This window comes from Scyliorhinus canicula, chromosome 13 (genome assembly GCF_902713615.1).
Source record: "Scyliorhinus canicula chromosome 13, sScyCan1.1, whole genome shotgun sequence".
NCBI classification, from domain to species: Eukaryota; Metazoa; Chordata; class Chondrichthyes; order Carcharhiniformes; family Scyliorhinidae; genus Scyliorhinus; species Scyliorhinus canicula.
Window position 1 is genome coordinate 136,976,082 of NC_052158.1, and position 15,770 is coordinate 136,991,851.

A 15,770-nucleotide genomic window follows, 5' to 3' on the forward strand; every position below is an offset into this window, starting at 1 on the left:
CAGCGAGTAGAAAATCATGGCACCCTGGTCTTTCTGCAACCGTTAACCTGATAAGTGCAGGATCCTCTTGTCTGGTCAGAAGAATTCCTTCTCCTTTAGACCCTATGTCCGGGGTATGGGCTTCTAAGAGCAGATCCCCTCAAATGCTGTCTTCTAACAGTTCTGCCTGCTGTGTGTTCTGGTTCTTTAGCCTCCTGCTGCTTCTTTTCCTCTAACTGTTCATTCATTCAAAAGAGTGTTGCAAAAAGAGCATCCAAGCTAAGCAGTGCATACTTAATGAAGGTAGACAAGGTTAGAGTGTGTGGGCTTAGGTGGATATCTGATAAAAGCAAAATAAAAGTTCAGGAAAGCTCACCATGGTGCACAGACCCATATAACTCAAGTGCCTGCAGATGTTTGCCCCTTTACATTCCACCTGCAGTTATGCTATTCCATTTTGGAAGCTAACTTCACTCGCTTGTTAAAACCATGTCATCATCTAATTGAAATCATCAGATCCCTATCTGAATTTGCTGCAAGTTAATTTCTGGCATTTTAACCACACCACCCGCCTCATCCTGTTCTGTTGGCTGGGTACAGTTAAAATGGGAGTCAAAATTCGAACCTCGATTCTTCCTTTAATGAAGGACAGAATCACGTGCCATTTTCTTTGTAGATATGGCAGAATTACACAATTCTATGTTTGTTTCTGAGATATGCTATCATCCTAATGTAGCAACTCAATTCTGCCATGTCAGAATCAAAGACAGTAAAATGTCTTACAACACCAGGTTAAAGTCCAACAGGTTTGTTTTAAATCACTAGCTTTCAGAGCACTGCTCCTTCCTCAGGTGAATCAAAGACAGTTACGAATAAGAGTAGGAAAACCAATGGCTGAGGGCTGGTGGTGTGTTTTAATAAGCCATGTTGGTTAGGGTTTGTGTTTGGGGGGAGAATGATGGTTATTTCGTTGCGTGTTCTGTTGGATGTTATTGTTGAAAGGTGTTAAAATTATAATTGCCTCAATAAAATATTTCGCTAAAAAAAGACAGTTCTCACGAAATCTTAGTCCTGGCGTCTTATTGGCTAAATCCCTTTCCGAAGCCCTCTCTTTCACATGCCCCTTTAATTTAATTTTTTTCCCCCATCAGCGTTGTAGAGGATAGCTTTGGTTTCCAAGGAACCATCTGTCAAATCTGAGCTTCTCGCTTAAATAAATGAGGCACAGAAGATTATTTTAAATTAAAGGAAATGTTATTGTTGCCTGAGAACTGTGCAATAACCTGCATGATCCTGTATTGCTGGCCACACAGCGCTGCAGTGCAACACCTTGTGGTTTATGATTACCATGGAGTCTGGTGCAAGGCCCTGGATGGCCTTAATTCTCTCCTGAGCTTTAATGAATTCTGGATTATAGATTTGCAATGCCCTCTCATAATCTGTTTTTGTTAGATAACTGATATTTAACTGCTTTGGCAAACAAAGCATCAGTGGCTGGTATTATGAAGAATGTGCTGTACACTGAGGACTAATTCATAACACATACGTCCCTTCTGCTAAGTTGAATGCATCAAAGTTAAGTATAGTTACCTTCCCTATACTGACAGTGTCATTCCTCTGATTAAGGTAGTTTGCATATTAGATTCCAGCAGATGCCAAAATTGCTTCAGTGTTTCACTGGTAAACCGCAATTCCAGTTTGGATCTGTGAACATGGCTCTAAAGTTAAGGCAAATAAAGGCAAGTTGCCTTTGTTTCAGAAAAATCTTCCTGGCATTGTCTTTATATAATTGGTTTGGTCGTCCAAATAAAAAAAGGCTGAAAGGCAATAACCATAACAGCAATTTTTGGTGTCGCAACCAAAAATATTTTGGGCGGGAGTCTCCGTCGATCGACGCCGGAACCAGGAATCAGGAAATGCGATTGGGCGAATGATCGGTTTTGGCGCCAAAATCATGGCAATTCACCAGTGCCTCGACAGCGGCCATATACCTCGTTGACATATTAGCAGGCATGACCTGGTATTCGGCGGGTACTCCGCGATACTCCGCCTCCGCTCGGGGGAATTCCCAATGGCGAGATTCACTTGTGCTTTTAAAAATCGAGAAACAGATGCCATGGCTGATGAGGGAGAGGAGGTAGGACAAAGAAAGGCACGATCAGTGGGGGGGGGGGGGGCGCGGGATGATCCACCATGGGACTGGGGCAGTGCATTGGCCTGGCAGTCAACTTGCTGTGCACCCCAGCAGGGCATCATGTGGCCAGCTCACAGTAGCCGCACCTGGGGAGGGTGGGGGAATGGAACGTACTGCTGAGGATGGAAAGTGGTTCAGGTGCCTGGACTGCTCTGAAGGGGTCCTCCAGCTGGAGGAGAAGGATGAACACCAGGATTCGTCCAATGAGGAGGATGCAGAAGAGGGCAAGGATGGGCAGGCCATCGGGCCCCGGCAGGCAAGGGGGGGGCCGCCACACAACTAGCCTTGGCCTACACGGGTCGCTCTCACTGCCTCCAGATTCAACGACCGTGTGTGTGTGGTGGTGGGGGGAACGAAACTGGCAGAGGGCAAGAACGGACACCGCATCCCACCCCTACAATGTCCACCCGCACCCCCACCGTGATACATACCTGTCGTACTACGGTTCCTGGTTGGTAGTAACAGAGGGTAACAGAGGTCCATGGGATGGTTGATGTCGACAACCTGGTCTGCAACGAACCCTGGTGCTCCACATCTTTTGACAATGTCCGACTCCTGCCACGGTAGAACAGTCCACCATCCAGCTGGCTGATTCCTGCTCGTGAGCTGGCCACTTCATCACACGGTCCCATCGAAATCCTGGGTGCTAGAGGTGGTGAGCTCTGGCTGAACTGCGGTCCCGAGCCTAGCCCACCCCCAACGGCCGTCCATTCCCCCCCCCGCCCACTCTGCCGCCAGTCCTCCCCTCATACCCTTTTGACACAGCACGAAGGCAGGTTGTAGCATTATGCTTTCACATTAAACAATGTGCACAAATGCAGATTTGTGCCCTAGCCCCTATTGCTAAAATGTGCCCAGCACCCGTTCCAACTGCTGGTGTCTACTTTTCTGGCCTGAACAGGCCCTAACGCCACATTTGGTGGATCCCCAAACAGTATCTGGAGTGGAGGTGGCCTGATGAGATTCCCGCCCTGCGCCCTGGGTCCACTTTGCTGGGGCGACTGGGTGTGGGTGGACCTGGCTGCTGCTTGGGTGTCCCAGGTGGCATGGTACCTCCCTGCTATGCCTGCGGCCCTTCAGATGTGCCGGGGGGGGGGGGGGGGGGGGGGGGGGGGTCCAATATGCTGCAGTGTTCCAGCACTTTCCCTGTGGGTCACCGGCACGGGCCCCATTATCTTCTCCTACCTCGTTGTGCCCGATGGCCCCCGGGCTACTCCAGAGGATTGGGATGCAAGCAAAGCTAACCCCTGAGACTCATCCACCACCTGGCGCTGGCAGTCCTGGAGGTGCGCTGCTGTCTCAGCCAGGGTCTGCATGCTCGTGGCCATAGAACAGGGATGATTCGACAACCTCTGCCTGGGATGGCGCCACATCACCCACTGACTGTGCCACCACCTTCTGGGTCTGTGCTACATTAGCCAGGATAGGGTGGAGGGGTGTGTATTGGGTTTGGGGGTGTTGGGGTAGGGGTGGTGGTGGAGCAGGGGATGTGGGAATGGGGGAAGTGTGAGGGTGGTGTTGGAGGGCTGGGGCAGCACACTTGTCACGTGGAACTGCAAATCAGCAGGGTCTCACTTCCTCGTCCGATGCGGACCTGCACCTTGGAGACTACCTTTTCCTCGGGCCTGCTGACCACATCCAGAGCCCGCAGCTCTGCCGCGGTGAGGGGTTGCAGGTCCGGTAGTCGGCCTCCAGTCTTCTCCCGCTCCAGCCCATTTTATTTTTTATAATCTTTGTTGTCACAAATAGGCTTACATTAACACTGCAATTAAGCTACTGTGAAAAGCCCCTAGTTGCCACATTCCGGCACCTGTTCGGATACGCAGAGGGAGAATTCAGAATGTCCAAATTACCTAACAGCACCCGGAGGAAACCTACGCAGACACGGGGAAAACATGCGGACTCCACACATACAGTGACCCAAGCCATCTCTGGGGGAGGGGGAAAACTGAAAACGCACAGTGTTAGACAGTCCGACGCATGCAGCCCAGATGGGAAATAGCTGAAGGCTTCAGTGTCAATTGGGAATACGGTGAATCCTGCACTGTTTCCCATTGGAATCGATTGTGTCCCACCTGGTGCCGGTGCTAGCCCCTCAAAGGTTGTTGAATCGGTCCAGGTGCGGTGCCAGTTTTGCTGAAGTAGAAGTCCACGAATCCTGCCTTGGTGACCACGCTTAGTCTCAGGACTGGAGAATTCTGCCGTTTATTTTGTTTCAGGTCATGGAATCACTTGCCTTCATTGCCCTTGAAGATGGGTAAATGTGTAACTGCACAACTCGCATAGAAAGAATAGGCAACCATACAAACTTTTTAATATTATGCATTCAGATATGGGTGTTGCTGGCAATGCCAACATTTATTGTCCATCCCTAACCCACGAACAGCCTGGTCACAAGTGAGGGAGCGACAGTGCATTATCAATGGCTATGAGGAGCCGCTCCACTCCGGATCTTTCCGCCAATGCCAGGGCCCTGTCCCCCTTTTTCAGAGCTCCCTGCAACAGCCCCTTTGGCCGCTCACGCACCCCGGACCACCTCCCCCACAGTGCTCCCAGCCCCAAGCACCCCCTGCCCAGGGATCGGCTTTCTCCCGAATGTGGCGGCGCCGGACTGAGTCCGCAGCCAGCACACTGCGTTCACGAGCCACACAGTAACACAAAGGGTAGCACTGTTGCTTCACAGCTCCAGGGTCTCGGGTTCGATTCCCGGCTTGGGTCACTGACTGTGTCGAGTCTGCACATTCTCCCCGTGTCTGCGTGGATTTCCTCCGGGCGCTCCGGTTTCCTCCCACAAGTCACGAGACACGCTTGTTAGGTGAAGTGGACATTCTGAATTCTCCCTCTGTACCCGAAAAGGCGCCAGAATGTGGCGACTAGGGGCTTTTCACAGTAACTTCATTGCAATGTTAATGTAAGCCTACTTGCGACAATAAAGATTACTTTATTTTACGACGGGTGAGACCACACTTGTCCCACGCCATCAGTAACTCAGCCAGTCGGGGATGGAGCATCGCTGGCGAACCTCAGGCAATGGTTTGAGGCTGTGGATAAGATGTGCGGTGTACTCCTACAGTGCACCGCTTTTCAGGGGGCAGAGCATCGTAAAAGCAGAGCCGCCTCCAATTTGGGTGTCAATCGGGGATTTTCTGCCCCCTTGCCGAATGCGATTTCGGGGATCGGAGAATCCAGCCCCATGTGTGTTATATGCAGGGAAGGATATGCAAAATTTCAAAGCATTTGAAGACTAAGCACAGCAAGTTCGTCAGCAAAGCTCTTATTTTTCTTTTCAAAGGAGTCACGAGATCTTGCATTCAAAAATGTAACATTGAATGGCAAAGCAAGTTGAGATCGTGAGGACCAAGCAGGCTCACCTGTCGCATTAAAGGTGAGCAAAGAAGGTGGGTCCAGAAGATCGGCCGGTTGGTAAAAGTGGGTGCTGGGAAAAAAAAAGTTTGAAAAACACTGTCATAGATGATAGCTGAATGTGTGAGATCCATGACGAGAGTAGCTAGTCAAGTACATCGTGCCATGCTGAAAGTTTGAAAATAGAGGGAGCTGAGAGAGAAAACTTACCTTGGCAGCGAGGATGGGATCATTCATCTCCTTCCTTCATTGGATGGCGTTTTGGGAGCAGGTGGCAGCCATGCTGACCTCCTAGACAATGGCCTCCCAGGCTGGAAAGGTGAGATTTGTGCGCTTCTTGAACCATCCCTGGGGTAGAACACATGCCAATGAGCCTAGACTCCCTGAAAAAGGACCTGGAGGTCCCTGGCGCTGGAAACTGGTGTTGCCTTCTTCTTGAGGCTGCTAGCCTTTTGCCAACATCCTGCACGGTCTGGTGAAGACAGGTGGGTTAGCGAGAGTGATAGGAGTGTGCTGGAATGGTATTTAAATATAGTGACGGGGACTTCAAACCTGTCAGCTGACGCAGGCAGACTAATCAGCTGCCAGCCCGCCAGGATGTTCAGAGGGGAATGCGGTTTCAAGCGTAGAATCTGGTATTTGATCCTGCCATTCCGACCAGCCCATCACCACACAGTTTAAAAATGGAGAATTCTGCCCAAGTTTCTGATCATCCCCCTCTTAATATCTCTTTCTTTGGCTCAGTATTTTTTCTTAAATTTCACATCAAATGCTTTAGGTTGTTCTCCTCCATTATGGATGCTAAATAAATGCAAGTTGGAGATTTGTGCAGGCCTTTAGTTCTTTAAATAAAAGCCTCCTCTATATTTGTAGTATGTGATGAATGCTGTAATAAAGACAATAATAAGACATTTGTTCTAGATCAATCAATTAACAGACTCTTGTGATTGTAAGGTTTGTGAGAAAGAACAAGTAGCATTTGTTAAAAAGGGCCTGCGAGCAGGCATCATCGAATCTGTAATTCTCAAGTGTTAGTGTGGCAGTGGGGTTTGTGAAATAATGAGACATGTCAGTTTCAGTCAGATATATACAGGAGAACAATCACGTTGCAGTCCCCATCAGGTTTTGCATAGCCTGCGGATACTCATATAACACAACATCCAACTTCCTGCCACCTAGGCTTCCAGGACCTGGGTGGCACAGCAGTGAGAAAAGGTGTAGCAACATGATGAGAAGAAGGTACGTATGAACCTATCTATAAAACAGCTAAAATTGCTTTCAAAAAGTTCACAATTCACAAACAGTCCTGAATATTAGGTCTTACAATACCCATACCTCTTACCAGTGTTATCATAGAATTAACAGTGCAGAAGGAGGCCATTCGGCCCATCGAGTCTGCACCGGCTCTTGGAAAGAGCACCCTACCCAAGCCCACACCTCCTCATAACTCCACCCAACACTAACGGCAATTTTGGACACGAAGGGCAATTTAGCATGGCCAATCCACCTAACCTGCACATCTTTGGACCGTGGGAGGAAACCGGAGCTCCCGGAGGAAACCCACGCACACACGGGGAGAATGTGCAGACTCCGCACAGACAGTGACCCAAGCCGGGAATCGAACCTGGGACCCTGGAGCTGTGAAGCAATTGTGCTAACCACAATGCTACCGTGTTGATTGATCCCACTTACGACAACACCCATCAGTGCATTTTGTTGACAGCATCCATAATACCTATTCTTCCTAATATTCTCATATTCAACAACTTTCCCATGCTCGTATACCTGGGCTAAAGTGCTGTCACACAATATTGTCCTCACAGCCAGCACCCTCTCCCAATGCTCCCACATTTTGGGATCGGTTTTCTACATCAATCAGACCTTGACTCTCAGTACTTCCAAATAGGAGAACTACCCCTCCCAGCGCTCCAGCATCTCACAACCTCCATTTTGTTCTCAGAGATCCTGCTGCCACATCCTTAGATTTTGGAACTACTGCTCCAAGACCCCAGGTTCCCTTCCTTTAATATTAAAATCCATACAGCATGCAAGGGCAGCACAGTAGCATGGTGGTTAGCATAAATGCTTCACAGCTCCAGGGTCCCAGGTTCGTTTCCCGGCTGGGTCACTGTCTGTGCGGAGTCTGCACGTCCTCCCCGTGTGTGCGTGGGTTTCCTCCGGGTGCTCCGGTTTCCTCCCATAGTCCAAAGATGTGCGGGTTAGGTGGATTGGCCATGCTCAATTGCCCGTAGTGTCCTAAAAAGTAAGGTTAAGGGGGGTTGTTTGGGTTACGGGTATAGGGTGGATACGTGGGTTTGAGTAGGGTGATCATTGCTCGGCACAACATCGAGGGCCGAAGGGCCTGTTCTGTGCTGTACTGCTCTATGTTCTATGCCTCAACTCCCCAATACTGCTATACATAATTTCCATAACCGGTGGTGTCCTACCTAACTGCAATTTGGGACATTTTCCCTCCCATCTTCGTCTACATCCTGTGCTTTAAAAAAAGGTAAGAGATATTGTTACACTCTCTTAACAGTCAAGAGTATGAATTTACAGTCACAATTCAATTATACAATCAGCTCACTGCTGAAATATGTTACGCAACAATTACATATTTTCCTAACTCAATTAACAATGTTACAGATCATGTGAATAAAACGTATTTAAAAATTCTGTCACAGTCAGATATAAAAGGATATGAACAAAGGTAGCACAATTGAAGAGGCGGAGCGATGTGCAAATCAAAACGAACAACATGGTTTTAAAAACTACTAATCAACAATGCCGCCTTGGCAGCATTTAAGTATATTGCTTATGTTATACGTTCTGAGCTGTGTTGCATTCACACATTGAGCAGAATTGACTTGTCACATTTGATATAAAAGGAAGATAAAGGAATAAAGAAATAAGCTCAGGGTGATTCCTCACAAGCTCCCAGTTCAACAATAAGATACCACAAATGTATGAAAACCACAAATGGAACAATTGCTCGGAATAGTTTTTCTGAAAATCCTTTCAATCACTTTCCTGCTTTTTTCATTATGCTGAGGACTTAGTAATGGAAATATACTTTGTAACACCACAAAAGCATATCGGTGGTTAAAACGGATAAGTCCTGTAAACGGGCATGAACTTTCACCTACTCGTTGTGCTGCTGATAGGATGTTGTGCTGCTGTGCTGCTTTCCGATTTTGTGTTGCCTGCTTGATTTCTCCATGCAGTCAGTACTACCAACACTGTTCATTGGCTTCATGCATCAATAAGGGACCAGATTTTGCAAGAAGTTACACAAATGTACCCTGCTTCTTTTAAATGGTAAGCATACCAAGGCTGATGGAAGTAGCATCAGGAAATAAATTTGTTTAAGTATTTTTGCTTTCTCATCTCCTCCCACCAGAATCCAAATCATGCCCTTTTTTATTGAACTAGAGGCTTCCTAATCGGATAAGGAAAAGGAAGACTTTGATGATCAAGAGACAAATAAATTTAAAGTACCCATTAATTTCTTTTCTAATTAAGGGGCAATTTAGCGTGGCCAATCCACTTACCGTGGATATCTTTTGAGTTGTGGGGGTGAGACCCACGCAGACATGGGGAGAACGTCCAGACACGGGGAGAACGTCCAGACAGGGAGAGAATGTGTAAACCACACATGGATAATGACCTGGGGCAGAGATCGAACCCAGGTCCTCAGCACTATTCTGGCACTAACGGTCACTAGTAGAAAAAGCAACACCACTTCACATTGAAGGCTAAGTTGGAAGAGAGATCTGCACACATCCTCTGGAACCAGGGTAGGGTGAAAGGATACTGTGGGTGTCAACTCATCAGAAGGAGAGGTCACACACAAGTTCATGCAGAGAATTCAGATGATCAGCAGGGAGGTTGAGATACCATCCACGGAGTGTGACAGTGGCGATGTGAAGCAGGAATCTGCTGTTCTTTTTTTTTTATCTTTTTTGTTTTATAAATTTAGATTACCCAATTATTTTTTCCAATTAAGGGGCAATTTAGCTTGGCCAATCCACCTACTCTGCACATTTTTGGGTTGTGGGGGCGAAACCCACGCAGACACGGGGAGAATATGCAAACTCCACACGGACAGTGACCCAGAGCCGGGATCGAACCTGGGACCTCAGCGCCGTGAGGCGGTTGTGCTAACCACTAGGCCACCGTGCTGCCCAGGAATCTGCTGTTCTGTCGCAGGTTGAGAACTCCTGCTCCAACCCCTACTTCTTCACCAGTGCTTTGATGTTGCTCGTCAGCCAGACAATCAACACTGCTGCAGCCCAAGCTTGAGAAGCTCAACAATGGAGATATTGATCTGAATTTCATGCTGAATCTTTTATGAAATGAAGACATCTCATGGACTGTCACCGCTGAAGTTCAGGTAAGAGAATAGCTCCCCAAGGATGCTCATAGGATATAAGCAAATTACTGCGGATGCTGGAATCTGAAACCAAAGAGAAAATGCTGGAAAATCTCAGCAGGTCTGGCAGCATCTGTCGGGAGAGAAAAGAGCTAAAGTTTGGAGTCTAGATGGCCCTTTGTCAAAGTTGACAAAGCTTTTCTGCCTCCTCCCTTATCTTGTAGTTTGTTCTGCTACGATTGACCTCTTTTCAATCTTCCAGTCATGCTTAATTCCCAGATTAGGTGTGGTGTTTCAAAATGGCATCAGTGGCCTCAAATCAGCACTGTTCCCCAAGGTGCTCCACCTGTAACATCTTACTAACTTGAACAGATCCATTTATCACTACCTTCTGATTCCTGTTGGCTAACCAATCCTCTATCCATACTATACCAGGGTTTTTCCAAGTGTGGATTGTAACCTGCAGGTGGGTTATGGAATGATCAGTCACGTTGTTCCCACTTGGATCCTGATCGTGGGAGAAGCGCCAACAGTTGCCACTAGCATTTTTATTGAGAATGGAGGCCGGTCACCGTTAAAATATGAAGGAAATGAGGTTGCATAGTTTTCCGGCCGAAAGCAGCAGCAGTGAGGTCACGCACCCTGCAAGTACACTTGACGCCAAGCGCCCTGCATGTAAGTGCTTTCAGCATCAAATCAAGGAAGAGCGCTTCTTCTTTTTCTAGCTGCTGGCAAGCAAGGCAAGTGGACTATGAAGATGAATCATTTTCTTATAAGTAACAGATGGCCAGAGACACAAATAGTCAGTGTACCTACTGGACAAGATCTCACAACTGAATCTTGACAGCGCTGCTCAGGAGAGTCCACGGCAGGACAGAGCAGTGCTAATGTTAGCTCTGTACAGAACTCCAGGGCTTCTGGTTAACAACCTACAAAAAAGAAAGGTAACTTAAAAACAAAGCAGTATAAAGATGATTTCTTGAGGAATGGTTTTGTCAATTTTGCCAATGCAAATAATGATGTAAAGCCCATGTGTGCTATATGCAGTGAAGTACTGGCAAAAGTTTTGGATTTTGAAAGAGAAGTGGTGAATGAAAAGTTCCTTTGAGGTTGAGACCCGAGAGAGTCAGTTATTAACTTACAGCTGACTCCAAATGAAAAGATTATGTTGCTGTACCTGACCTGTGCTAGCACATTAAAAACCACCAAGCCCATGAGCCTGCCAGCATTCTGGGGTACCATCTCCCAGGAGTATCCAAAGTAAAACAAGCATTTTATTGCTGCTGTCCTTCACGACTACCGACATGTGTGAGGTTCGATATTCCATTTTCACAAAGGTGAAGAGGGCACAAAGGAACTGGCTGAAGTCTGAACTTGATATGTGCATTGCCCTCTCCTCATGTGAACCTGACTGGAGTAGGATCGTGAGGACCAAGTAGGCTCCCCTTTTGCATCAAAGGAAGGCGAACGTGGCTGGCAAAAGTGGGTCCAAGGGAACATTGCCCTACAACCTCAAGTTCTTACTTTACATGTAATCTTTGATGCGGCACCTTGTCAAATGCTTTCTGGAAATCTAAATATAGCACATCTACAGGTTCCTCTTTATCCACGTTACTTGTTACTCATCAAAGCACTCCAATAAATTAGTCAAACATGATTTGCCTTTTCAAAACCATGTTGACTCTGCTCGTCTGTACTGAGACTTTCTAAGTAACCCGCTATAACATTCTTAATAACAGATTCCAAACCTTTCCCTACACCAAACCGAGATGGTGCCCACGTGCATTTAGACCCCATTTTTGAGTCTTAGTTGGCTGCACAAAACCTAAATAATGGGTACTATACAAGCCAATTTAACCCTCATCAAGTTTAGAAGAAAATTATTAATCTTACCAACACAGCAGAAATTTCTACACTCAAAATACCTCCAGTGCTTTCTGTCACAGGCCAGTATCTAAAAAACGCAAGCCTGAATCTCAGTATAAATATGAAAATATGTAATTTTCACAGCAAATCAATGTAAATTACTGTATTCAATTGGCCATTCAATCAGCTAAGACAGTGGAATTTTTAAATCAGTCTTTATTACCAATTGAAAAATTAAAACTTTTAATCATATTTTGCATGTGATGTAGTAACCTCTTTAAATGTAAAAAAAAGTGGAAAAATCTGGACCTCAAACTTGCCCAGGTAAATTGAAAGCAAATGAGTGAAAAAAAAATGATTATTTTTTGTTTTGAACATTGCTCTTTAAAGGACTCTTTTAAAAAAAAAAAATCACAGCAAGCAAAAGGACAACCTACATTGACACAGGCACCAAATTTATGAGGCTCATCATCAAATATATAATGTAATGTAGATAGAACTCTTATAATTATTGGTACGATCCCAATTGAGCTTTTATAAATTGTTCGAGATTTTGTATTGGAAAACAGCTTTAATGTCACTTTTGGTAAACAGTTCTTGTGACCTGGGTCAGCCTTCTGTTGACAACATAAAATGTTAAAGGGAGGGCTTCCGGTGATCTCATGCAAGAGCAAGATGCCCGAAAAGGGGCTCGAACAAGGTCTTTGTTTTTGATCCCTTTAACCCGTTTTTTTCGGCAGGTTCTGGGGCCAATTCATAACAATTGGTGAAGTTCTCAAATGTTTAGGGCAGCGCTAAAGGCCGTAATCAGAGGGGAAATTATCGCTTTCTAAGCGCAAAGAGATAGAGAGGAAAGGACGGCTAGGCAACAACTGGTCGACTCCATACTGGAGGCAGATCGTAAATACACCGAGGCCCCGACCATAGAGCTCCTGGCGGAGTGGAAAGAGCTACAAAGGAACTTTGACCTGCTCTCCACTAGGAAAGCAGTGCACCAACTCCGCCGGCACGAGGGATCCTATACGAACACGGAGGCAAAGACAGCCGCCTACTGGCACACCAGCTGAGAAAGCAGGCCGCCTCCAGAGAAATTGCACAAATCAGGGACAACAGAGGCACATTAGAAACAGACCCAGAAAAGGTCAACAAACCTTCTAGGAGCAGGGGAGTCGGGATGAAACGGTTCCTCGATGGACTGGACATACCAGTCGTGGGGGGGGGGGGGGGGGGGGGGGGGGAAACAGAAAACAGGGCTTGGAAGCACCACAGCACTGAGTGAAACCATGAACAGTATTAGCTCCATGCAGGCGGGAAAGGCGCCGGGCCTGGACAGGTTCCCAGCCAACTTCTATAAAACATTTGCGACAGCACTGGCCCCACACCTGTGGGAGATGTTCAGACTCACTGGCTAGGGGTACACTGCCACATACATTGGCACAGGCCTTAATCTCACGAATACCTAGGAAGGAAGGTTAGGGTTTCTTTTGGAGTCTCAGAGATTGGGAGGCTTTTAAAGATGGCATCCCAATCTCTCGCTACAATAGGGACGTCCGGGGAGCGGAACTCCCCATTGTAAAAACCAGGGTCATGTGCGCCTTCAGCCATGCGTACCCCGTTCAGGCCCCTTATTAAAGCGAGTCGCGTTGAATAGCCATGTGTTTATCAGCATTGCTAGTGCCTGAAACAGGCAGCTAAACGCGCTCGCTCGGGTCTTTGTTCCCTTTTTGGGAAGATCATGCCCTATACATGAGACAACTCCAGGCTAGGTTTTACATGCCGATGCTGGGCCCCTATAATACCGGGTGGGCGGATGGCAAAATAGGCAGTCCCCACTCCCGCCTGAGAAGAAGTGTTCGATGTCAGCCGACCCACATTAAGCAAGGCAGTCCCACAGGAAATGCTCAGGTGATATGAACAAGGTGACAGTAGGGCTTCCACCCCATAGTGGCCAATCTGATAGAGTGGTAGCTTTGGAACTTGGTAATGGGCACTGAAAGGCTCATGCCCATGGATGAACACAGCCATGGCTTATGGACTAAGGTTAGTCCTGGGTTTTGTACATGGAAGGATCAGGGAGCCCAAAGAGGAGAGCAAGGGAAGGGGATGAAGAGAAGGTGACGCTGATGCAGATGGAACAGTGCACAAAAGAACATATTCCCTCTTCCTTTTAAGATGTTTGCTTAAGAAACAGCTTGTCCACTCCCAACCCATGCCAGCTTTGACTTAGTTAATGAGCTCAAATAGCTGTTAATTATTTATTTAAGAATGGCAGGCAGGCTGCCAATTTTGGTGTCTGATCACCGACCATATTATGGGGGCCAGCTCTGGGATGGATGGGAAGTTGGTGTGCTTGCCACCCGTCATGGGTGGCACGGTAGCACAGTGGTGAGCACTGTTGTTTCACAGTGCCAGGGACCCAGGTTCAATTCCCGGCTTGGGTCACTGTCTATGCGGAGTCTGCTTGTTCTCCCAGTGTCTGCGTGGGTTTCCTCCAGGTGCTCCAGTTTCATCCACAAGTCCCGAAAGAAGTGCTGGTCAGGTGAATTGGACATTCTGAATTCTCCCTCTGTGTATCCAAACAGGCGCCGGTCTGTGACGACTAGGAAGTTTTCACAGTAACCATTACAGTGTTAATGTAAGCTTACTTATGACACTAATAAAGATTATTATTATATTTTATGTGCCCTCATGTGGGAGGTTGTAAAATCCAGCCAACTGTTTATGTGTCTTACAATTTTTACAGTTTGTATAATATTTGGGGCATTATAAGGGTTTAAATATTACATTTCTGAATTGGTAGATCCTAAAGAGGATATGCAATATAGTTTGGAGCCCTCTGCATTAGAGGCATCCACAGTAAAGTTTCATCCTGCGAGTAAATGTCTGACCCACTCAAATGTTTTCACATGGTCGTGGTTCGGAATTCCAACATGTGAATGTATGATTAATTCATAGCCTTAGTTTTATTTCCAATACCCTTATTCGGTTTTTCTCAACATCCATGTGCTTTTAACCTAATTCTGTCAATAGAATTTAAATTTGGAGAGTCAATGCAAGTTCCTTATTAGACACTGTCAAAAAAGTCTTGATCATTCATATATTCTAATTGTTTATATTGTACTTCCCCATGTCAAATCAGAACGGATTTATACCGAAAATGGACATTTGGTTTTAAGTTGCAAGTTAACAATGCCCATTTTTTTCTGTAAGTTTTCAAAACTGCCTCTTTAAGCGACAAATTTAATATAATTGTTGTCACACCTGACCTTTAGCTGTCTTTCCCTCCTGCCAAATGATTTTTCATACTTGTTTTCTCTGTTGCTTATGTTCTAGGAGGAAAGTTGAAGGAACAAAGGGTGCAGGGTAAAATTTGCCTACTTGCAAGTACAGCAAAATATTTATTTGAGGGCTCCGGCTTTGTGTGGAGTCTGCACTTTCTCAGTGTCTGTGTGCTGTTAGGTAATTTGGACGTTCTGAATTCTCCCCTCTGTGTACCCAACAGGCGCCGGAATGTGGCAACTAGGGGCTTTTCACAGTAATTTCATTGCCGTGTTAATGTAAGCCTACTTGTGACAATAAAGATCATTATTATCATTGTAGAGATTCGTGGAACCTTAAGCACAAACCTAATATGTGTGTGGTGAGGGCAGAAGGGGGCGTTCTTTCAATATTTCGCCTTGCTTAAGGCTTGGAAAATGTTTCCTCAACTGGTGATTAAATTTGCCACTGCACTAAAATTTTCCAATCCACAGCCCTTTGAAGGCATGGATCACAGTCCAAATCGATTTTCATGTTCTCTTCATGTGGAACAGCTATATAATAAATAGTAACTTTTGGCATTGCCATCAGTTCGGAATAGATGGGAGATTGCAGGGATACAGATAATGTACTGGCAAAAGAGGTTTAAAAAAATATATATATTTAAAGTCAAGTATAATCAGTTGGTGAAGAGAGAAACATTTGAAATTAATATACATATAGGAAGCAAATTATGGG

General features: G+C 46.2%; 1 protein-coding gene across 4 annotated transcripts in view; it reads right to left on the reverse strand.

The window, feature by feature from the left end:
* LOC119976779 (F-box only protein 36-like) overlaps positions 1-15,770 on the reverse strand; it is a 90,503-nt gene that overhangs the window by 41,964 nt on the left and 32,769 nt on the right. The window contains exon 1 of one of the 4 annotated variants that reach the window (XM_038817551.1): positions 5,545-5,568. The exons of 2 other annotated variants lie outside the window; for them this stretch is intronic. In XM_038817551.1, coding sequence (XP_038673479.1) covers positions 5,545-5,553 — 9 coding nt within the window. In that variant the 5' untranslated portion in view covers positions 5,554-5,568. Of the gene's footprint in view, positions 1-2,604; positions 2,817-5,544; positions 5,569-15,770 lie in introns of those variants that run through there. One more of the 4 variants, XM_038817549.1, reaches the window with a different exon arrangement.